A 25,828-nucleotide genomic window follows, 5' to 3' on the forward strand; every position below is an offset into this window, starting at 1 on the left:
AAAAAAAAAAAGTAAACTTATGTCATCAATCATCACATTTAGTACACTTACAATCGAGGAGGCAGAGAATGCAGTACTTGTTGCTCATGTGGCTGCTTTGAAAAAGAGGCATTTTCTTGAATTAGAAGAGATACATCTGAAAACCAAAAACAGTTTGACAAGTCATAGCTAAAAGCCAAAACAAAAACTGCAGTTAGCTTCAGAGACAGCAATCTGCAGAATCCAATGCAAGATTTGAAGCTGTCAAAGATGCAGTAATGCTCAGAGTGACTTGAATAATTGTAATGCTCTAAAAACGTGCTTCAGAAGAAAGAAATCACTCCAGTAGGTCTAGGTGACTCAGACAGTAACACTACTTTGCACAGTAATAAAAATAAACTTGTAAGGCATTGCAGAATCAGGATGCACTCACTGAAGCAGTATATTAAGAACAAGCATATAAGTTATACCTGACACACACAAGTGTGGCAATATTTAAAGATGACCAACAACAACAACATTTATTTATATAGCACATTTTCATACAAAAAAATGTAGCTCAAAGTGCTTTACAAAATGAAGAATAGAAAAATAAAAGACACAGTAAGAAAATAAAATAAATCAACATTAATTAACATAGAATAAGCAAGGTCCGATGGCCAGGGTGGACAGGGAAAAAAAAAAAACTCCAGACGGCTGGAGAAAAAAAATAAAATCTGCAGGGATTCCAGACCATGAGACCATCCAGTCCCCTCTGGGCAATCTACCTAACATAAATGAAACAGTCCTGTTTGTAGTTGGGGTTCTCATGGAAGGATTTGATGATGATAGCCTATTCTTTTTAGGTGCATTCACATATAATGTGATAAACATCTAATGTAATTATCACATCTGTTTGTCCACATGAAACAGCTTGGCAGCCAGTGAACCGATTTTATTGAAATTTCTCAAATTTAATTCTTCAACGAAATTTGTCGGGGTGGGGTGTGGTTCAGTTTTCATTAAAATATCTTAATTAGAACAAGCTGTACTATGCTGTCAAATTTCAGAACCTCCCATTGAAAACTTATTTTGCTTAAAACTGAGAAACATTCTATGCAACACACTGCCAACTTGTATATTTTGTATATTTTTCTCTTTTATTTGTTTGACATCCGCTCTTCACTGTGAAAGATTCCTTATACAACTTAGTCAAATGCCGGGAAATGCACCTCTCTGATAAACCGGCTTGTTTCTCCTGCTTCTTTAGGTAAGTTAACCCTAGAAGTAGAAAGAAAAAAGTAAGAGAAAAGGAATTATGTATGCACCATTCTGAAAGCACAGAGTGAACAAATATGCAATCGGTATCCATGTTACACTAAAAACAACCTCATGGCTGCATTATCTGCACATTATAATATAAAATATTTTCTGACACTATAGTTTATCGGCAAAGCTTCAGACCAGCTCTCCATCATGTTTTGAAGTAGCCAACAATTTTTCCTTGAGACTGCAGTAGAGATTTTAAATCTCTAGCCGGTATGTTTTAAAAAAATGTTTTACACATTTTATCTATAATTAGTCATAGACCCTCAACAACTAACAAAAGGACATCAATCAATGCCATTTTTGCATCATTTGAATTGGACTCTTCCATCCGTGAAAGCTATTTAGACACCACAAGCCTATTTCAGCTCTGTTTTTAACTAAATGAAATTGTAAAGTGCCATTAAGAAGAATGGATTTAATGTAGTTTACTAGCATGTGTAATTGTTTTCTGTTATCAATTTTATTTTTGTGTGTGACTCACTGTTACAAAACTATTTAATAAACAAAAATGTGACACTGATGAAATAACTAAAAAAAATTGAAATGCTTCAACTTTTAAATCGGTTCACCAAGTCTGCGAAAGCACCTGAATGTTAAACCTTGAACAAATATTGTAATTTGTTTATTAATATATTTGTAGTTGCAGTGTGAAACAACTTTGACTGTGATCTAGATAGGTTACAGTATATTACCTGGAGCAGTTTACTAGAGGGCAATCAGAAGATCATCTCAGAAGCTGTAGACACCTACAAGCATGCAAGAAGACTGCTTCACAAGTACTGTGGAAATGAATTCCATAGAGCAAGCACATATATGAATAGTATATTGAATTGGTCTTGCATCAGGCTATATGACAGAGAAGCCTTTTCTTGCTAGCTGTTTCAATGCTGTGTAAGATGAAAAGTACAAGCATTAACAGTATGAACAGTATCTACTGTTCTTCCAAAGCTTCCCATCCAATTGCATGATGATTGGAGAAATGTAGTCATAAAATTGAAAAAGGAAGGGAAGATGGAAGAACATCCTGGATATCAACAGGCTAAAATAGTATATCTGTGCATGGAATCTGTACACTCTTCGGAAGAATGGAAAAGATTGACAAAGGAGTCTCAAACTTAAATATGACCAGAGAAGTAGTAGTTTTGCTGTCATTACTGAAAAGGGACTCAAAACACCACAATCAAAAAAACATCAACAACTGTTTGTACATTAAAAGTCATGCCCTCATTAAAATATGAAAACTACTAAATGAAGATTGAATTGATATTTTAAAATCAAAACTTGTATGCTTTAGATGTCTTAAACATGGATACTTTAGTAAATATTGTGTAAGAAAGAATTACATGTACTTTTGTTCTTAGCTATACCCAGGCATCTTTTATATTGATATAGAAGATGAACCTTTACGGAAGAACAGCTCAAATTCTGTTTTGTAGAATCAATTTAACTTTACAAAAATCCATGTTAAAATCTGTGTTATCTAAATATATGTTAAAACTGTTACATTTTGTCAAACTCAAAATAACACACCACACCTACCAAGTTTAGAGAGCTTTTTGAACAAAGAGTTCATTTGGTAGTTCCTCACACTTTGAAACAAAGTGTGGAAAATAAATTTTTGTCTAGCTTTATGTAATATAAGACATTGTTTTCCCATTGGTAGATGGACAGTGGGTTACGTTTCTTCAAGATGAGTAAAGTAAGCTGACACATGAGCAATGAGGTATAGGATATCCTATCTTCTCCTTCTGGTCTATCAGTAATTTGTTTCCTCTAGTAGGGGGTTATTTTAAATCTAGCACTGTCTGAGAGATAAGCAATTATTCTTCCTCTAAAAAAATGAAATTAAGAAACCTCTAAACATCTGAATACCTAATGACTTCCATGAATAGTGTTTTGGCCACCTGGAGCAACTGATGGTAGCAGGTACAAATAAATCTAATCTCTGCTTATAAGCCGTTTTCATGCATTACTTTCTGATGGAGTGATTACTGAGTGTAAGGTGTTTACTGAAAAATACAGTAAATGAATTCAACTTCAGTCTACTGCTTTGCAGATTACTCTGCTATAGAAGATGTGAACTTCAACAATGGAGTCCTTGATGGCACTTAACAATATGATTACTTTGCTAATTACCAGACGGCAAAACTCAAGTCAGAAGCAGTTTGAAGAGTAAAACTGGCCTACATGGCACTTTAGAGTGAGCAGTAAAGACTGATTTGTTTTATCACGACTAAATGTTACAGTGTCATAGCTAAATAGAATAATCTTGTACATTTCTATGGGAGACTTGCCTTAAGCCCATGTCACATTTAGCAACTTCCTGCTGACTTTCCAGCACAGTCATGCTCACCCTTTTATTGACAACCAATAATGTGCTGTCTGACAGAGCCAATGTTGTAGAAAGGGTTAACAGGTACAGTGAGTTTAGCTTCAATCTCTGCCCCCTTTTTTTTTTTAAATTTGTCGTGATGTGTAAAATATTGACAGATCTGCTTGTCCAAAACATCTGTGTTCCTTATCCCTCATCACTGCATTACATACATTGAAGTCCTGTATGAAAATTCATGTATTGTCATTTCTCATGCCTTTAGTTGTACCAGAGCACAGGTATTTTCTTCTATTACAGTAAAGGACTTACAAATATGTCCAGGCACTAACCCACGTTAAACAGCATAAGAGCAACTCTTGTCTATTGAACTAGGTTGAAGGTATCCTTTGACTAGTTCAGATTCAGGGTAGATGTTTTCTGATTGATGTTACATCTGTCCGCCATGGTGGTCTTGTCCTGTGCTAGTTAGTTCTAATACTTTTAAAATGTTAGTTTATTCAAGTATTTTTTAATGTTTTTTAGCAGTGGAGTGTTGTGGCTCTGTGGCAAAGGATCTGTGGTGGCATCTGGAAGGTTGCTAGTTCAAATCCCATTACTGTCACAAGAGATCCTACTCCACTGGGCCCCATGAGCAATGCCCTTAACCTGAAAATTGCTCCAGGGTCAATTGTATGACAACTTACCCAGTGTTCTGGCCCCCAAAGGTCAGGCAAAAAGACAGTTTCCCCATGGGGATTAACTTATTATATTTAAAAAAAAAAAAAAAAAGTTTTCCGTCGTGTCCATGTTATTCAGTCTTGACCACTCCCTACCACACCGCTTACTAAGTCATTACTTTTACTGAGCGCTTCCTCTCTCAATACCATCCCGTGATGCTCTCAGTGGTAACTCGCACTTCAACGCAAGCAAGTTATCTAATTAAGAATGTTGAATTTTACATTGCAATAGAAAAAGAGCGGCAAGAGCTGATAATGAACGTTGTAATAAAGAAAATGAACAAAGAAGAGCTTCATATAATAAAAATCAAGAAAAAAAGAATTGTCCAGTAAATGGGGGGGGAGAAATATCCTGAACAATATGTGAACAGAAATGCAAAAAAGCAATGTTTTTTAGAATGTAAGTCAGAGGATTAAGTAATTCATAATGTTTTTGACAAGCTATTAATTTCATTTTTTATTTACTTTTTATTGTGTTTTACTTTTTACTACGTTTTATTATTCACTGGTATTTAAATTATACAGTTGTAAAATACTCAAGTAATTGATTTTCTGTCTATAATATTTAAGGACTAAACCATCTTCCTCGCACACCCCGCATACTCTTCTATATACAATCTCTTTCTCTAACAAAGGAGTGCCCCGATGCCATTCGAGTGGCTCAGCCTTGAGATAGTGGGCATCCAGCACTTGCCCCACGGGGGCTGGCGAGTGGAGGTGGAGGTACCTAGTAAAGTATATTAAAAAAAAATTTAAATATTGCCAAATTAGTGCATATTTGGCTCACCATAAATCAAACTTAAGAGTTAAGGCAGGCCAGCTTAGTCATACTAGAAATTTAAGATGTTGACCCAGATGTAGATGAAATGGATGTTAGAAATGTGAACCTTTGTTGTTATATTAAAACTTGAAGTACATTATAAATAATGCTCTGGTAATGGTCAGGGTTCTAAAGGAGACTGTAATAAGTTTAGAATAATCGTAAATCCTAATATGTAATACAAAATGCCTTCAAACAAGATAATGATAAGATGGCTGTACACAGTCAAATAAAAAAATAGTGATAGTTATGTACGTTATTCTTAATGGAGCTGTCTTCATCCCTTCTCAGTATTAGATATCCACTTAAATGTTGTCCTTTATATATACTGCATATGAACAAATATGAGCAAATGTGTAGTATTTTTGTAGGTCACAGAAGCCACATTTAATGAACCGTCAGTGGCAGAACCACTTCTGGCAGTGCATCAAGCTTTTTTTCTCAACAGTAATGACTGACATACCCACTACAAATGTACGTAGCCTGAGGGACTTTCTATATTCAGTTTTTTTTTTTTTTTTTTTAAGGCTGATGCCAATTTCATGTTACTTGATCGGCTGATTCAGATTCCCCATTTAAAAATCATTTTACACTAATCTCCTGCATAACCAGACAAAGAGACGCATTATGGCCTGTAATAAAGTGTATTTTTAAAATTAAAATTAAACTATAGACAAGGGGTGTTAGAGAGAGGTTAGGAGCACGCAGTGATGCAGCGCATTGACACACCCACCACATGAAGAACCAACTCAGGATCCCAAATTAGGACCCAAGAGCAGCCATGCAACGGGTGAAACCTCAGGACCACACAAGTTCAGATCGAGTGGAACCAGTGTGAGGTTTTTTATGGTGGCCGGAGTGCCAATTCTGCCACCAATCCCCAGGTTTTTCCCTGCAGGTTGGAGGGCCTACATGCAGGGCTGGATGCAGAGGTATTAACTGTTTGTTTTTTTACTAACAAAATGAAATTCTGTAGGCTATTGTTCAACCAACCATTTTCCAACCCGCTGAATCCAAACACAGGGTCACGGGGGGTCTGCTGGCGCAAATCCCAGCCAACACAGGTCACAAGGCAGGAACCAATACCAGGCAGGCTATTGTTCAGTTACTATAAAATACTTAAGTAAATAGAATTTTCTTAAAATACATACTTTAAGTAATACATATGACATAAAAATAAAATACTTCTCTTTAATTACAAGCTGTACAGTTGTTTAATTTTATTCTGTAATGTGTCTATCTGAAACAAGACTTAATTAAAAAAAAAAATAGCTTTCACAATTTCTCTAACAACAAAAATATATATTTGTATGTACCTGTATATTCCCACACAATCAATTAATTGATATTGGCAATTAAATGCTGCCAATATTTAAATATATAAGCACTTATAGGTTTGTCTTTAGATATACTATGTCTATTAGCTTTGATTTTTGTATGTGTGCTACAGTTGTACACTTTGTTCTAGGGCTGCTAGAATTAACATCACTATTCAAATACAATAAACTTTCTTATTCAAAGGCAAATGCTGGCAGTTTTTTTTATATTTTGCATGTGTTTCACATCACTTTCATGATCACCATTTTTACTATTTTTAATTGTTTGAACAAATTTTTCTACTGCACCGCTCTTCTTTTTGGTTAACAGGTGTGTACTAAGAACACTCTCTAAGCCCTTGTCAAGCACCCTAGTAGCATTGTTTTACTCCTGAACCTTAGATCTCTAATTTGCTGTTGTAAAACATTTAAGCCTTCATTCTAGCAAATAAAAGCTAATTCCTTACTCATGAAACATTTTGGGAAATAACTGCCATTTTTCTGCTTTTCTTGTTATTATTATAACTGCTTTCAAATCCCCATTTTAAACTGCATTATTAGTGTCAGGAAAGCAAACTTGACTGATGGGTTAAAACAATTCTTATAACAAAGGCGAAATGAAAAATTAAGTTTACATGACTTATACTTTTGCTGAATGTGAAAAGACTCATTTAGTTTAATCCTGTTATTTTTGACTGGTACACTGCTTTGCAAACTTATTAAATTAGGCTGCTCTGCACACTTGATCTACTATCTACTTTTTTTTTTAACTATAATCTATGCTGATTGTGATTTCTTTTTAAAATTTTGCTGTGTATATATATATATTTATTTTTTACTCAATAGCAGCATTTTTATGTTGCTCTTAATGAAAGTGTATGCCAAATGAAAAAATATATAATCAGAAGGGAATACCTAAAGGTCATTACAGTACAACAGTTGGTACTTTTAGCTAGGGATGTCATGATACCAGAATTGTTGTGTTCAGTACAAGTGCCAGTGAATTTTTATGACACTCAATACCACAGCAAAAAAAAAAAAAAATTAATTTCAATGGCTTTTTATTAAAGTACCTCTGTTATTGAAGTGATTTGATTTTGTCAGAGCGAGTTGATTGTTGGACTTAGTTTCTGATTGGTATTCATAATTTTTCAGCATGTTAACATTTTTATTTATTTTTGGTTAATAGTCATTTGTTTATTTTCAACCACTTACTGTATATGGCACTGGGTTTCAGGGGCAACAGCCTTAGCAGTGAGGCTGATCCATCCCTATCCCCAGCCTCACTTGCCATCTCATACTGTGGCAATACCAAGCTATCTGGGAGACATGATGCTCATAGTGATGATTACTTCGGAGCATTTTCTTCTGGACTCTAGTGTATCCCCATTTTGAAAACTATATACACAAGCATTTTAACATAGATGTGTCCTATGTTAAATTTTACTACAAAATAAAGTTGCCGCACAATTCAGACAGACTGTAGAGTGCTTTACAAATGAAAGAGTAGCACTAGAATCTAAGGAAAACAGTGACATATTCACGTTTTAAAAGAAGCCCTTCAAAAAAAGGTGTCTGACAATTTTGGAAAACTGTGTAAACAGAGTTGTGTGTGATTCATGTACAAACAGAATGCTCAGTCGAATGATGGATATTGAGTGTATGTGTGAGTGAGTGCTGTTTAAGTTACTAAGGAACTTAGATTGGTAGATAGCACATTATTTGTCCTTTTGGGAAATGTAGCCTTTTACAGAAGCACAATAAATATAAAAAACAGTAATTTCCACTCTTAAACATATACCAGAATAATTAAAAAGAAAGAAAATTTCTGACATGGCTAAAGATGAAAACAGTCACAGTGAGGCATTATAAAGGCAAAAGAAGTCAAAAGCTAAAGTGTGAAAGGATAAAAATGTTAACATAAATTCTGTAAAAGCAAAACATACACTGAAGAAATACCTTTAGAATCCTGTTACTTGGAAACTTTAATTTTTATTGAACACATTGATAGAAAACAGGGGAGATGCACGAAAATTTAGTGCTTAGTGTGGTAACTCATAAGACTTGCATTCGGGTCCTGGTCAGTGTATGCGTGCAGTTTGCATGTTGTTGTTTTGTGGGCATTCTTTTGGAATGTGATTTTTAAATTGTCACTGTATAAGTAAGCATGGCCTCGAGTTTTCCTTGTGGGGGGTGGATTGGCAGCCTATCCTGCATTGGTGCCTGCTTGTATCCAGTGCTGCTAGGACGGTTTCTGTCTGCGTGAGAATGTAATAAGAAAAAATAGGATTTAGCACAAGAATGCATAGATCGATACATGAGCACCTTTCGTTTAAATACATTCATCTTTTTACCTTCATTAGAACTTCTGTTGCGCGTAATTTGTCGTACTGATAAGCCATGCTCGAGAAAGCTTGATGAGTGTGTAGTGTATATTCTGCCGGATTCTACCCGTTTCACGTCGTGAATGAGCGGAGTCGTTCGTGTGCGCGCGTTCGCCTCTTATTTAGCGCGTGCCCGCCTGTCGAGGTCGCGGCACATGCTCAGTGCTCGCCGCCGAGCGGGGAACTTTGCACGCTCTACGTGAAGGCTGAGGTCACAGCACAAGCTCAGTGCAGGCTCTCCCGAGGTCTCCTCCACACTGCCTGCGCCACCATTTTGAGAATTAGAATAGAAACAGCGGAGTTTTTTTCCCAATTTTGCCTTGACAGATAGGCAAACTGTAAGCACCAAAGAACGAAATCTTCACATCTGACATGGACGATTTCTTCAACCCGCGCAGGTAGGCATACCTTACCTAAATTCGCACTGGTGCTGAACACGTTTATCTTTATAAAATATTTATTATTAAGTCATATGCATGTCTGTATAGAAAACAGCGCTGTTACAAGTGCGATCTTTTCTCACCCTCGTCTTATTAGCGTAGATCAGCTGTAGCTTTCGCAGCGCAAGGATTGTCGCTAGGGATTTGTTTACCAAGTTTTTCCCCCCTTTTGCATGTCTCTGTAGTGCAAAATGCCAAGACTCCATTTTGCTGCGTTTCGTCGGGTTGCTAAGCGTCGGCCGCTGCGAGCATGCCTCGGTAGCGCGCCTCCAAGCTGCACATGATCCATGCCAACTGTTGGGACGAAATGTCAAGAGATGTGGATGTTGAACCAGAGCGGTGCCGATGTGGCTATTAGGAAATGTTACGGCCTATAGGAGCTGTATTTATGTAATGTTTGGAGGGAGTGCTTCGCCTGCACCTCAATTGGCCGGATTTTGTGAGGGGCGGGATTTAGCAGGATCGCTAGCCCAATTAGCTGGCTGCTTTTTAACTTTAATACGGCGACTCTTAAACATCATTTAGCCATGTTAATCTACATAGCCCTAATTTTTACACAAACCCACCTTTTATATACTCGTATTTTACTGCATACGGTATGTTTAGCGTGCGTTAATTGTTCTCTGTAAAGCCATTTATAATTAAGGGACTTGATGAAATTTAAAATAATTACTGTTATGCGTATGTTTCCTTGCGCAGGTACATTCAACTGTTTTGGTACATTAAGATGAACAATTTTGTGACGGCAATGCTGTAATATATGCATCATGTGCAATCAATGTTCTACCATATTTTTGAACCCTACACAGGGTCGGGTTCTGTCTTGTGCTCAGTACCAAGCAGTAAAAGTTAGGCTCATTTAAAAAGAAAAAAATGCATGCATTGTAATTGTAGTCGAGATTGTTTCAGTGATTATTAATGACATTTGTTGTAGTTTTAGTCATCTGTTACATATTTAATAGTCATTATCTAATATGAGTTATACTAAAACATAGCTGTGTGTGTGTATATATGTATATATATCATATATATGAGAGAGAGCTAGTGATTGCTTATTCTGTTATGTCCTTTAAAATTAGATGCAAGAAAAGAAAATAACCCTGGACAGTGCACTGCAATGGAAGATTGATGTTCCTTTTTTTGTTTTGGTTCGTAAATGATGATTTTAATGTACAGTAGTGTTTGAATTTGACATTTTCGTGTTGAATCTCCTAGAATTACACAATTTTGTAGCAATAATTTTACCAAACCTTTTGCTATAATTTATAAGCACCACAAATAATATAGGTAGAAATACAGAGTTTTGTAATGAAAACAAAGATAAGTGCAGATATTAAGGTTTATGAAGGGAACTTTTCATGTGGAGAAGAAAATAGCTGAGGTAGTTTGAAATGTGTATTGTGGATGGAAGTGATAATGGGATGTAATGACATGAAAAATGGATCACCCTTAAATGATACCAGGAAAAGCACAAGAAAAGGAAATTTTTAGATTCTTGACCATACTTGGTTTAATTGTTTTTGTAGAGATGCACATGTAGCATCTATTAGAATTAACAAAGACATAGTGCCTATTGGAAATTAGGTGTTCAGTTTTATTTATGATGTATAGTATGTTGTTGCAGTTTTAGAGAATTACTTTTTCCTGGACAGCTTAAAATAGATTTTCCCTGTTTCTAATATTTTCTAGTTTTAACCTCGTTTAGCATAATAGGATAGAGATCAATCATGCCTTCTTGAAGTTGGGGCAAAACAAAGTTTCAGTTTAGCATGTTAAAGTTTCCCTACCACCAAGGGAATGCAGAATGGAGAAAATAACATCCCTTGTCTTTTGTTTTGTGATTTTTGTTTTTAACTGTGGGACACAACTCCAGTTGACATCAAGCTGAGTAGAGTAGACTATAAAATAAAAAATCAATGGATGTCTTTAGTTATAGAAAGTTACAGATAACAAAGTATATGTCTGCCTGGTGAAGACATTTAAATTTTGTAATAATCTTTTGAGTTTAAATCTGAAAAACACCAGTGTAGAAGAGCACTGAACAGAGAAACTAAAATGTGTTTTTACATTTGAGAAGAACAAAACCAACTCCCAAACCTGTTTAAGTAATAGTCTAAAACTTCCTTTTCTATTTACTTGAACATTTTGTAAATAATAAATGCTAATATTAGTGCTCTTTCTGATGCTGTCCAGAGGAAGATTTATTTTTTTATAGGCAGAAAAATGTTGGTGCAAATTTAAAAACTGATTAGAGTGGCAGAAGCCGCATCTTTGAAGTCACAATACAATCACCTTCATGAGATTGTTAATGCAATTAACCTGAAGTTTTCTGTGGCAGTGTGGCATGTGACCTTCATTTCACTCTTTCTTGTTGGGTCATTGCAAGAACGACACTGTGACACAATGATAGTACTGATGCATTGCAACAAGGATATAGGGGTTTGCATCCTTGCCCCTGTGTGGAGTTTACGTGTTCTTTGTGTTCATGTAGGTTTCCTCCCACAGTCCAAAGACAAGGTAAATTAACATTGCTAAACTGGTCCTAGGGGGGTCTGGGTGTGTGTTTGTGTCTGTCCTTCTTGTGATTGACACCACCCAGGGATTGTTTCTATCTTTTGCCTGATGCTTGCTGGAATAAGGTCTCAGGTTCCCCACAACGTGGATGGTCTGATGTTTGCTGAGATAAGAGTTTGAGCTTCTCCACAACCTGAATGGACCAGTGCTTGCTGCGATGAGGCTCTGCTTCCCCAGCTCTTTGCTCAGGATAAGCAGATTTGGAAAATTAATGGATGTAAAGGTCATTACAAGAAACCAGCTACCAGTCTAAAATGCAGGTTAGAGATTGTCACATTGCATGACTTTTCCATCAATTTTTAGCTGTAGCCTTTATTTACATAATCATAGCCAGTTAAAGGCAGTTGGTGGCACACTTTTGTGAAGCCGGTCAACTAATGTGATGTAGCCAATGACTGAGACTAGTCCATGACTCGTTCTGATAAAATTAAAACCTGTTTGGTTTTGTCTTTGTTTGGTGAGCCAGGCTGTGTGTGCTGGAGTGCTTACAACCAGGAATGCTCATCTGGAAGTACAGTTGATAGAGTGTAACACCATGATTTTGAACTACTCAAATAGAAGAGAGGTTTGTCTATCTGATGTCTCGTATTTTAAGTACCATAACAGAATGGAAAAAAGAAATAAAGGTCTGAGAGTGCTGCCAAACTTTCCGCAGCTGTTAAATTAACCCTTTGAACAGTGGTGGCACTGTCAGGCAGCATGCTATTGGTTGTCAGAAAAATGAGACAATGGCTGCGATTTCCAATTGTGTAATTTGACATGGTGTAGTGATGAGGGCAGTGACTGCGGCTGTCAAATCTGACATACCCCACCACTAAAAGTCACATAATGTGATAACCGCTTTAGTGGCTGTGGTGCATTGTGTTGCAGAGAGAAAGCATAGCAGACACGTCTTATTTTGAAGCCAGGATTTTGCTATACTGCATAAATTTCATTCTGTTTTTCATGGTTCATTACTTCATACAGTACATGCACTTTGTTTATTGGCTTAAAATAATTACATGCTGAAAAGTAATATTGGTTTGATTAACAGTCTTGTACAGTCTCCTTCCTTTATGCAAAATAAACTGCTAAGAGACTCAGCCACTGAAGGTTGAAAACTGAATCTTCTACAAATATTCAAGTACCTGCTGAAGAGACCCCAATCATTTTCCTCAAGGAGATATGCAGTATTTCATTAAGCTGTTTCAGCTTGCATTCATTCAGTCACATTTTGAATCATAACAACATGGCTGGCAATATGACAGTCAAGAATTCTCAGATTAAATAAATCAGTAAGTACCAATACAAGTCTGTCATCCTGAGTTAAGACATCCTCTAAGAGTCATATTCAAGAGTTTACTAAGGTTTCGTTGAAGCCTGTGTCAGTGCAGACATTTTACTTTTTATTGCAAACCATTGTGACCCCCAGAGAGGAGTACTACATTCAGAATAAGCTCTGTACTACAGTAAAGTATTCAAAAGGCTTGTACATATGGTGTATCTTGGTTGTTTCCAGTTGAAAATTAGGCAGCTCTTGTAATAAGAAATCAATGATTAGTATCAGATATAAAAATACCTAAATAAATAATAATAATAATAATAATGGCATTTGTCAAGTTGTAAATCTTGTTTCACCTTGTTTGTGTATGGATGGGGGGCTGTCTGTGTTTTATAGTTTGTGTGCTTGCTTGCTTGCTTGCTCTTGGTGGAAAGACAGGTGAAAACACTGAGATTTGGCTGGACTCCTGTCCTTGTGTCTCCCTCCTAAACAGCCTCCCTCCCTTTTTACTGACTGAAAATGATCTAGCCTTTGTCTTAGGTTGCTGGGGTAGGCATTACCTGAGGAACAGGAGGTATAGAAAAAATGATCTAAAATGTGTAAATTCTGGCTTTTGGTGTAAGAAGGGAAATGTCTTTGGCATAGCACGTCCTTAAGAATCGAGTATAATTTGTCACCCAAAATATTCTTGTTTTTTATATTTGATTTAGGGGGGTATTCAGTGCTAATAAAAAGTATCCACCCTTGGAAGTTTTCATGTTTTATTATTACACAATGCTAAATCACAGTGGATTAACTTTGGTTTTCTTTTTGACGACAATCAACAGAAAGCAACTCTTAAGTCACTGTAAACTCAGATCTCTTCAAAGTGGTCTAAGTTAATTAGAACTGTAAAAAACAAAATAATTTACTACGTAAGTATTCTCCCCTTTAAGTCCATATTTAGTAGGTGCACCATTCCCAGCCATGACAGCCTTTAGTCTGCGTGCACAGGTCTCAGTCTCTCCATCTGCTTTGCACACCTGCACACTGCCGTTTGTTACCTTTCTTCTAGGCAAAATTGCTCAAGCTCTGTCAGAATGCATGAGGCAAGTCAGACATGTCCCACAACAAAAAGGCGTGTAATGTGACATCGGCTTTAGAGGCTATGTATTCTTTACCTTGTCACATGAAAGCTGAGAATCTGATCAAAACATAGGAATGACCAGTCTAGGTATACAAAAACATTCATTTTATGTAAACAAGTTGGAAAGATGCCAAAATCATACCAGCTATTTTATTTTCTTTGGTTTGCCTTCCATGGTCTCTAAATAACCCAGAAGAGAGTGGTGCTTCGGAGGCACCATAAGATTGAATTTCAGCCAGTGAAGCCATTTATTTCTTTATTCAGGACACATTAACTCAGAGAAACACAACCAGAAAGGTGAAATTTAATTCTGCTTGTCTTTTTTAACAGGTTTTAGGTGGATGTCACACTGTAATTTATTCTGTTTTCAAGCTTCTTGGGTCTTTGCATCAAAACGATAATAAAAATAGAAGTAGTAAATGCATGTAGATAATCCTATTACACATACTCTAAACCAGAGTCGCCTGCTTTAATCAAAACCAAACCATTAGGTATTTCATTGGAAAAACTGGTTTAATTCCTGCTTTGTGTATGTGTTTTTGGTTTTCTTAATGAAGCTATCACAAAGTGAATCAAACACTGCTAAAGTGACAACATTTCTCTCTGTCTCTGATTTCTGGCTTTATTAAAACAGACGTGATGGAGAGAGAGGTCCGGATGCAAATCATTTTGACAGTTTCTGGGCAGCATCCCACTTGCTGTATGAAATGTGCACTGTACCCATGGCAACTGGGTACTTTTCAAAAGGAACATCTTGTCATTTTCTTTAATCCAGTGCAGCTGGAGATGTGAACACCATTATTAAAATGTTGTTCCTATGGTTACTTGTATTTGTTAACGGCAAGTACTTTTAATGCACATTTTCTGTTTCTGTTTGTTTGTCACTCCAGTTATTAACTGGGCTGAAAATACAAGTGAGGAATTTTAGAGGATAGGTTATAAGATTATTGTTGACGTCTGATCAGCAGCAGCTGTGTGTGCAGTGTTTAATTTGCCCATGTAAAATACCTTTTAAATTAGTTTTTTTTTTTTCGTACTTCTGCAATATTTTTTTAATGGCTGATAATGTGTTCATGTGACTCTAAACTGGGAATAAGAATGTGTAATATGTGCCCTGTGTATGGTTAGATTTTTGCTATATTGATAATTGGAAAGTGTTTGCTTACTTATTCATTTGTGTAATCCCTTGTACTTTAACATTCAATGTAACTTAGTCCATTTGTTTATTTGGTGGTCTTTGAAAGTGATGCCTAGTATAGTGGCAAATAATATCAGTTTGAAATAAACATTTGTTTGCATTTATTGACAGCATCCTTCTGGTAATATCTGCATTTAGTAACAAGCTTAAACAAACAAGCTGCCTTTGTACACTTGGCTTGGAGTGGGTCGCTGGTACTATAAATAAAATGTGAACATTACATAAACATGACACGAGGTATCTAATGACCTTTACTTCCAGTGGTGTTTGACAGAAAGCAAGTTTGCCTCATATTTGAACTCAGAACTTGAAGCTTTTCTTTGTAGCAGTTGCAAAGTTGATACCCCATATTTGTGTAAACGCTTATTTTCTCAGTGGTAAGTATCAACTTTTGTTAATACCAACATTGAAGTTATTGTGGAAAAAGTTATAAAGTAAATAACAGAGAGCAAAAATGTATCCAAGAAAAGTGACGAAGGACTAAGTCTTTCATGCACTGTGGTGGCATGATGGCTTGACATTCTACCTAAAGATTGATACTGTGCCAAGCCTTTTTAGCTGGTATAATTCTGGCATCTTTCCAACACAGAAATCCGCTTTTGAAAGGCCAAATGCTCATCTTCGAGTTTATGCGCTGGTGAAAAACATCACACCAGGTCAACTCCTGTTCAGAACTAATAACATAACTGTGCTATGATTAATATATTTTTTCTGACTTAACAGTATGAACCATAAGTTTAAAGCCGACTCTGTATGTTTAAATGTTTCATAGAACTTAATAACTCATTTCAATTTACTGTGACTATGTTTACATGCAGTTTAAAATTTTTTTAAACGAAATAGTATAAAATGTCGCGTTTCACAGGCTGACAGGTAAAGCAATTTGTAGAGAGTAACCTGAAGTGTATACAGATCCTTGTTATCATTGATCTGTAGTGTCTTGCATTCGCACTCACCTCACCTTTGAATATATTTGATACTGCATTGCCTAATTATTCTGTATTACAACCTACTGGCTCCTATCAAAACTAAGCAACTGAATGTTAAATATTAAAAAAAAGTTTAGCCAACACTGTTTGCATATTGTCATAAGAAAATTAACAAAGTTCTTTTGATAATTCTGAAAGAATTCCACAAAAAATTCCAAGCTTTGACCTCTTTTAAGGTGTTTTTTGAGGATTGATTTTTAAAAAATGCTTCTCTAAAAATTGACTTTTGGAAGTGAAAGGAGAAAAGTGGAATAAACATAGTCCATTGCTTGTTGACAGAAAATAGATTCACTCTAGTGTCAAGATATGCAAATATTATTAAAAGTGTTGGAACTTTGGTTTCAGAAGTTAAGTATTATTGGGGTGTAAAAAGTAACATGATCACATCATTTGTTAATATTAATGACCTAATAAGGAGCATCACTCACTGCCTTCAGAACAGCTTCATTCCTTCTTGGCATACTGCAGTAGAAGTTGTAAGGTACTAATACATTCTTAAAGAAGAAAAACAGTTCCTTGAGGTATGAAGAATCTGGAAATCTACTTTGCATTCTGCACTCCAGAACATCCAACAATGATGTTTTGATCTTGTTATACTGGACGCTGTGACATCAATCTTGATGAATTAATGCAGTGCTTATTGGGGTAGTAACTTTCTGGAATAGAAAAAATGTTCAAGTAAACAGGCTTTGCACCATAGAAAAATGGCCTGACATTTCTTGACTATCATATGACCATGTAGAGCAACTATCACAAAATGGCAGACTAAGTTTTGCAGTTTTCATTACAGGTTCACCTCCAGTGTGGGTGCAGTTTATTTGGCCTGTTTAGAACTCTGTTAGTTGTGTCATAGTGCTCACATATCAGAGTGATCCAGATTTTTTTTTTTTGTCGGTACTTGGAAGAATTCCCTATGTAAAAGTTAGTTTTTCAGTCTCTGGGTTTGCAGTATGGTTTTTTTTTTTTTGTAAAGGTTGGGTTATGCGTTACATTTTTTCAGATGGTGATGAATTCAGGTTTAGGGTTTTGTTTTTGATTATGTAGAGCAGTGTTTCTCAAGGTCACGGGCTGATGGCATTGGGTTACAAATTGCTGTTGTGTAAATTGGGATGCATTGCAAGTAGTTTGTGGCTGGTTGCTGCATGATGATAGTGCTTGATCTTCACCCTGATGATCATGCTCAGTTCATTAAGGGAGATGATAGCTGCTTTGACGATAATGCTCATTTCACCAAGGCGGGTACCCACTATTACCATCATGCTCAATTCTTCAAGGGGAAAGTACGTGGTGATGATTGGGCTTGAGTAACCAAGGTTTCACCATGTGGTTTGTCACAAAGAAACTTATATTGGGAAGAAGAGGGTAGCAATCCCAGGAAGCCAAAGAAACACTGGTGTATATTCTCTTTCCATATTATCACGTTTCATTCTTCTTCCTTTTACAGCTTGGCCTGCTGTTGTCCGAATACCATCTTATTTTTTTCTTGATTATTATGTTTCTTGATTATTTTATGTTTATTTCATAATCTTATATAATCACAAGGTTAATTTAGTTGCCAGTGTAATATTTGTAATGTAGTCTGTCTTAACATTAGTAATGAACTCAAAGATTAGAAAATGTAACTCTCACCAACCAGGTTTTTTTCTTTTATTATTATTTTTTGTATACAAATTAGTGTCTGGAAGCAAAGCATTTTTTTAGTTTTGTTAATTCTTGTAGCAGTTTTGTTTCAAAGGTACAGTTTAGCTTTTCTGGTTTTTATCAAGTGTCCCTAAAATACTTTTCTTTATTTTGTTCAGGCGATTAAACAGCACACAGGGAGAGATCCGTGTGGGTCCCAGCCATCAGGTGAGTAACATGTATTGATAAGATTGCTAAACAAATATCCTGGATGAAAGTAAAAAAAATGTGTAAGTGCACCTAAACATCAACATCGGTAATGCTTGTAACACTTGCATGCAGTAAAGTTGAAAGGTGGGCAATGTACTATGTGATTTTAATACTGAAATAGATCAAGTTCCATTTTCACACCCCTTAAGACAGGCATTGTTAACTGTTCAAGTACCTAACAGCCTAAAGTGTGTCTGTAACTCGATAAACCACAGTTGTAAAATACAATCTTGTGCACATATATTATATATATTTAAGACATTAATGGCTTCAGAACATATTACACATGTTTACAGTATTTATGCAAGCCAGGAGTTATTTTGGAAGGCAGTAACTGTGTAATAATTACTATTTTTCCACCCAAAGTGTTGCTTTAGCGCTTTATGCTTTGTGTTTTTCTACCAAGCATGTTGCAGGAGGTATTAGTATCTACATAAAATGCTTGTGGTATTTCAACATGTATTGTAATAAAATAATTTCCCTTTACAATTAAAGTGAAAGTGTTATATAATTGTAATAAGAAGCAAATCAGTCAGGTTGTTTCAAGAAAGTTGTTGCTGGGTTTATGGCCTTGTTGTATGATTCCGCTATGATAGATTTGAATCTAGAGCTTGTTTTTCTCCTGCCCAAAAGTAATCACATGCATTTTATTTTAGATTTATTATTTTTACATTTTTTGTGAATGAAAGTGTACATTCCCCACTACTGTTACATTTAGTATATTTAAGGATTATTTATTAAAATGAGGTGCTGACTTTTTTAAAAAAAGAAAAGTTGCCTAAAACTAATAATGAATTCATGTCTAATTCTGATAAAGCCTAAAAAGTTAAACATAATCTTGCACATTCACCTAACAAAAATAAAAGTAAAATTTTTGAAATCATTGCAGCAATGATTAGAATTTGAAAAATTAGAATCTAAAAGCCCATTTAGACAATTTTAACTTGGATACTAAATTAATTTTCCTTAATTGTTACATAAGCGTGACAAAAAAACAGGATTTTTAAAAAACCCTGTATGCAGGCTTATATACAAAATCATTGTTTGGGATCTTTTGTACCTCAGGCTGTATAGGGTTGTTAAAACTGAGGATATGGCAAAATATTTGTAAAACGTTTTAATCTACCTTTTTCATAAGTAGTCCTAAATTTCCAATTCAGCTTTTCTTGAATTTTTCCCAAACCTTTGTGCATAAGAATGAAAAAGATCTTGCATTTTGCATTGGAACTAGACTTGGCACACCTTCTTTTTTTGTCAATTCTAACTGTTCATATAAGATGACTCCTGCTAACTTTGGCAGAATCAAACACATAAAAAGTTCCACACTGACAAACAGCCAGCACATTTCTTTTTGTGCTGGTTCAGCTGTAGACATTCAAATTGAGCACTGTAGTGTCTCTGAGGATCTAGCACAGCCCTTTTACAATGTAAGTGATGTAGAGGAAGATGTTACAGAAACTGAATACAGTATTAGGTCAGATCCTGATAATGTTTCATTCTCCTCCAATGACAATGAGCCCTATGAAGATGAAACTGCTTCATCTTCTAGGCCACTAAGAGATGAAACTTTCAGGTCTAAAAACAGTGATCTCAGAACCTACCAAGCACAGTCTGTTAGGCCCAAATCCTCAAATAACAGTGAAGTTCATGTTGGAGATGACCAATTTAGGCAGAAGATGAGTGTATAATGATAACTGAAAAGCGCTTCATGAGCCCCTCTTGCAGTCCTCCAGTTGGTGGCTTGTTTTGGTTTTGAATGTGTAAATCAAATGGAATGCAGATGCAAATGTATGAAATGCTGACACTCGCAAGGTCAGACAGTTTACATACACCTTGACTAATAACGTTCAAGCTCAAAAGTTCCCAACCTCACACCCGTTATGTTACCAGGCATTTCATGTATTAAGTCAGTTGACATATCGGATTATTTCAATAAGAGATTTTCTCCAAACTAATGATTAAAGGACAGATTTATTTCTGCTTTTAACTTCTATGTCAGGCTCCCAGTGATACTGGGTAGGCTCTGTCCTATTATTACATAGACACAGACAAGGCAGATGCATGTAAAGTATCTTGCCATATCCATCAGACTTCCATATGTTTGATTGTGTTGTAGTAGAAGATTTAAATCTCTTCCACTAAATACTTAAACTACTGTTGCTTTTCTTATTGCCCTTTGTTTGCTGGAAAACTGAACTGAGTATTCATCTAAAAAGATGTGTTGCCTCCTTACTGTATGGTGAAAAATGCATTTATTTGGTCAATATGGTCATTACACCATTTTGCATTCTGTTCTCACTGGGCACACAGCAGAATTTGTACAGTTGTACATACTGCTTAAAGGTTTCTGTTAATTGGATTGTCCGTATTTATGGATGTCAATCACAAAGGACACAGTGGTTGTAATGAGAACATTCTGTTTGATGTAAACATGTTTTTAAATGTTTGTGGAAACATACTGTATATATTATTTGAAAACACTTGGTACTAATCATGTTAGTGTTGCAGTCCCAGTGTAAAGATTTTTATGAGAGTTTGCCATTTTCAAAGAAACCCGGTACTGCTTTTCATGTTATTGACTGTCTCCATTCTCAATAACACTTGTCCCAAGAGAATTGGTTCCTGCAGGTCATGAATGCTACAATTGTAATTTTGAGTGATTCCAGTGGTTAGTGCAGGATTTTTCTTCAAGTTTATTGTTGTTTATATAGTAGAATGGATTTAGTACTTGCTGGTCCCCACCGAATAGTGACTGTAATGTAGTACAAACAGAGGATGCACACAAAATACAGCACTTGCTATTATGATTGCTATTTGGTAACCTTACAATCTGTGGATTGAAGCTACTTGTGTAACTCTAAATGGTTTTATTTCATCGGTCAGAAGGATGACATGAGTAAAGTGACTGTGCAGAATAGCTGTTGTCTTTAATAGTCGTGTTTGTCTTTCTAACGTACCGTGTCTTATAAAAGACCACGTGGTTTTCATTAATGTCTGTGCTGCGTGTTATCTTAGAGTGAGAGAAATATTGCAGGATAGGTGACCCAAAGAAATAGTTTCAGTATTTTAGTAGTAAAGAGAACAGTCAAGGAGGAGGTGAAGTGTATCAGAAACATGAAGGGAAAATTAAAATATACAGATAATAAAATAGCAAATGCTTAAAACTTGAAGTTAAGTTTTATGACATTTTCACATGTGAAGAAGTTTTTCTTTGCACAGCGAACCATTGACAAATAGAAAAGATTGTCTGAGGTACAGAGTATTATTTTAAGGACCTTCAAATCATAAACCGATATTGTAGGTTGTTCCAGTATACTACCCGAGATTCTTTTTCTATATGGGTTCAGAAGAAAACCATATTACTGGTATGTTAAAAATAAGTGGAAAAAATGCAAAGCCATTTCAACATAACACACAATATGAATTTGAAAGAAAATGGGTAATGTGATTTTCTGTTGGTGTATCAGTCTCTTAAAGGTAATGTATTTATGTATGTGTAGAGTTATGTATATAAACTGTATGTAATAAGTGAGCCTAACCCTTTAGTTCAACCTGATTAGTGAGTCGAGCAAACAGGAAGAAGCCATGTCTTGAGCTGTGCTTACTTAGCAGAGGTAATGTAGTGAGCAGTCGAAAGGGAGAGCGAGTGAAGCTTTACTTTTTAACTGTTAAAGAGATGTGAACACTTGCCATCCAATGGGTAGTAGAACATTAACAAGCATTTAGACAGATAAATGGTACAACATTGTTAATGATATTCATTACTTTAACCACTGATATATTTTTGTTAAGCCAGTTTTAGTCTGATAGTACACAAAATTATAATATATTGGTATTTCCCAAAAGAGTAACACATTTCTGTTACACAGTTATAACGGATTTTAGGCCATACCATCCACACCTAACTCAATCTTGTTTTTGAGAATGTAGGTAAATAAAGCTGTTAAGGCTAAATACGTTCTTGTCAAAATAGTTTTAATGTTTTAATGTAATCTGTTCCTGTTAACATCATTTTTCAAAATTACTTCAATGAAAGGCAAAAAGGGATAACATCTTTTATTCTCTCCTTTAATTAATTATTTGGTACAATACAGTATTGCTTTGGCAGTTATATTTATGCTTTAGAGCTTTCATTTTAGAAAACCTATCTAGAAAATCCTTTGATTTATAAAAATGTAATTTATTTTTAGTGATACGTTCTGATTGAAATAGTAAATACATTTATGGGAGGACAACACAGATATAGCAACGTGTATATATTGATTGATCATTCATAATTCTATTGGTGCATAGACATTCATAGCTTTACTTATATTTAAAGTAAGTTAATATTAAATGTTATGTTTTGTTTTTTTTTTAACAATTATCCTGGTTGTTACTGCCTTTTGTGACAGGCTAAACTTCCAGAATTGCAGTCTTTTCCCACTCCTGATGGACAAGCTATTACAGAAAATGAGGAACTTGTGTGGATGCCTGGGATCAATGACTGTGATCTTCTTATGTACCTAAGGGCAGCTAGGTAAGTACACAGTATCCTGTTGAATTACATTTGTTTGGTTGGCTTTTGGAGTGAAAATCATTTACTTAAATGCTGTTCATTACCTTGTACCCTTGTTTATCTTATAAAGATGAAAGTGCCCTCTTGGTAATATGCCAACATTTTTGCCATTTTCTTACTTTAGAGAATGTTCACATTTACTGCTTATAATCTTTGTTGTATTTAGCAGTTAAACACTAAGCAAGCAGAATAATGTAATAATATCAAAAGCTTTCCTTTAATGAAAATATCACAGGATAGCATGAAATGTTTTTATTGTTCCTGTGCTAAAATTTGTGGCTTGAATAATTCAGTTTTTAGTATAAAAAGTACTGTAGAAAATCCAGAGTGAAGTAAATACTTGTTTCATTGCTTTGATCTCCTTAAGCATTAGTAATAAAAGTTAAAAAGAGTACTAGAAGATATGATCTTCCTATAGCTGTTTTATACTTCTTGGCATTAAAAAACACATTTATAAGTAAAATGAAGCATTTAGAAGTAGATATTAGACAAATCAACCTTAGCCATCTTTGATGAGGTACACGTGTCACAGCCATTTTTCCTGTTGTAATGTGTATGATGATGTATGATGATCCTGTGCAGAATTGGTTCCCTCTTTGCACTGCAATTGCCAGATTAGGTACCAGCAATCCCACACTGGTACGCAAGGTACAAAATGGATGGAAGCATAGAATTCAACACTAGGTAAAGATAAGTACAGGACCTTTGATTTCAGGTTCATGAATAATATCTTTGAGAAGAGGGCCAAAGTCTAGAAAAGCTATAATTAGACAGGCGTGCTTTTTGCCACCCCTGATGTGAGTGCGCTACTTATGATGTTAACATATTTTTAGGTTTTGGCAATGACTAAGTGCCTCTAACTTTGTAGGTCGGGTCCTTCTTTTCTTCAATTTCTGCTTTGAGAGTGCAAGTGACAAATGTATGCAATTTTAAAATGCTAGGCATATACAGTACATGATGGATTTTGGAAGCCTGGAAAGACAGTCGGAGTGGGGTGGTTATCATGATTCCATTGTATCTTTATTAACAAGATAGAAGTAGCTATAATGTGATTCCAGTCAGGATATACCTCGAGCCATTTGACAAGGTGGTACATTTTTATGGCAGCATTGTTAGTGCTTTGTTTTAATTCTTATGATAAGCCCAATTTAATTAAAAAAATAAATATGCACACATAATTAAAAAAAAATAACAAACCACTTACAAGTTTTTTTTTTCTGCTAAAGGAAATTAAATGTATTTATTTTGAATTATTTTTCTGAGTAGTTAAAACCGGATGTGCTAAATGAGTGTTTTACTTAAATTGTTAGTTTTCAGTTTAATCTGAAATAGTCAGAGCACAAGATGTTACAGGTTTTCTGACTGTCTAAGTATAGTCATCAGGCAAGCACTGGTTTAATATGTGGTTTTACTGTTAAATCACTTGATTATAAAGTACCTTGTAGTTGCCTAACACAGGCAGATTTTCTTGGTTATTAACTTTTTAAAATATTTCAGGAGCATGGCAGCATTTGCTGGAATGTGTGATGGAGGATCTACAGAAGATGGGTGCTTGGCTGCATCTCGTGATGACACAACACTAAATGCACTGAACACAGTAAGTAGGGCATTCCGTGTGATTTTGTTTGACGAAAATAATTAGTGCTTAACAGCTTACTTTCAAAGACCTATAAACAATAAGGGTCAGGTAATATAGCTTTATTTTATACCTTATTATTATGCTGTAATGAGGCTGAAGGACTTAAAAACAAGCAGAACCCAAATTTATTTGAAGAGTAAGGAGAAGCTGATCGCAAGTCAATTATCAAATAATTCAACCATCAACATAAGCATAAAATATTAAATAACTAGCAGAGCCTTCCAATGTATAGTATAATGTGCAAAAAACATGCTGAAAATTGAACCTGCTAGTTCTGAGCTGCTCTAATTTGACATTAACTTCTGAATTCTGTGTATAATTCTATAAAATAATATGATTATTTATTCTAAATGTTTACCAGTTTTCTTGGTTTTTAATATCCTACTGTCACACCCATTTCCTGCTTGTGTACATATTGTTAAAACACAGTGTATTGATTATTTTAGTTTTATTTTATTTATTTTTTTTTTTGATGTTACAGAACATCAATATTTTATTTTGTTTTGAATCTAGCAGCATAACAAGATGCAGGCAACATATTACTTGTATTATCAGTAGCAGCAAACATTTGCACAAAACCAGTCCATTACGTGCCACAGTCAAAGCTTACAATGAACAATTTAGCTTTGATAATTCATTTAAGAAACCATTCGTCATAGCAGATGGAAAGGTTGTTGTGGTTCACACATTGTAATTACATCACTAATGGGCATATCTTCTTAAAAAAAAAAACAAAGTACACAGACTGCATACCTGCCTGCCAAGATATTTACATTATACTGGAAACAATAATTTACTTTTTTTTACATTTTTTGTTTGTTAATATGTAATTCATAGATTCTTCAACATTCTTTGTGTCTGAATTCTCCTATCAATAAAATTGGAGTTAAATTGACTAATATAATAGTTTATTATATATATTGATAGGCAATTCCAACTTGGCACAGTAGCATTCATCATTTACAAGTTACCACAACACATCAGGTAACACTATATTATGAGTCCAACTACTTTGTACTACTTATCATAGTCTGTATCCAGAATTCCAGTATTGAGTCTGTGTTCTCACATTTTCTAAATCGATTCCCAATGTTGCATTAATGTGAATCAGCTCTTTTAGGATAATTCACTTATCCAATTTTATGCCTCTTTATCAAATTCAGGATAATGCTAGGCTGGAGCCTATCTCCGCACCATGTAGCATTGATCTCCTTTACATTGTGCCAGTCTATCATAAACTACACATAACATGTACCCTCACACTTGCTTATACGGGGCCAATTTGAAGTCTCCTGACA

The 25,828-nt window shown here is 35.2% G+C and overlaps 1 protein-coding gene across 5 annotated transcripts in view; it reads left to right on the top strand.

The window, feature by feature from the left end:
* The window catches only part of rerea (arginine-glutamic acid dipeptide (RE) repeats a), a 338,260-nt gene that overhangs the window by 227,980 nt on the left and 84,452 nt on the right, over positions 1-25,828 (top strand). For 4 of the 5 annotated variants that reach the window (XM_039755537.1, XM_039755539.1, XM_039755540.1 and 1 more), the window contains exons 7-9: positions 18,243-18,291; positions 22,728-22,852; positions 24,389-24,488. In XM_039755537.1, the coding sequence (XP_039611471.1) occupies positions 18,243-18,291; positions 22,728-22,852; positions 24,389-24,488 (274 nt within the window). Of the gene's footprint in view, positions 1-9,123; positions 9,254-18,242; positions 18,292-22,727; positions 22,853-24,388; positions 24,489-25,828 lie in introns of those variants that run through there. The other variant, XM_039755541.1, reaches the window with a different exon arrangement.

The sequence above is a fragment of the Polypterus senegalus genome, chromosome 6, assembly GCF_016835505.1.
Source record: "Polypterus senegalus isolate Bchr_013 chromosome 6, ASM1683550v1, whole genome shotgun sequence".
Lineage (NCBI taxonomy): Eukaryota > Metazoa > Chordata > Cladistia > Polypteriformes > Polypteridae > Polypterus > Polypterus senegalus.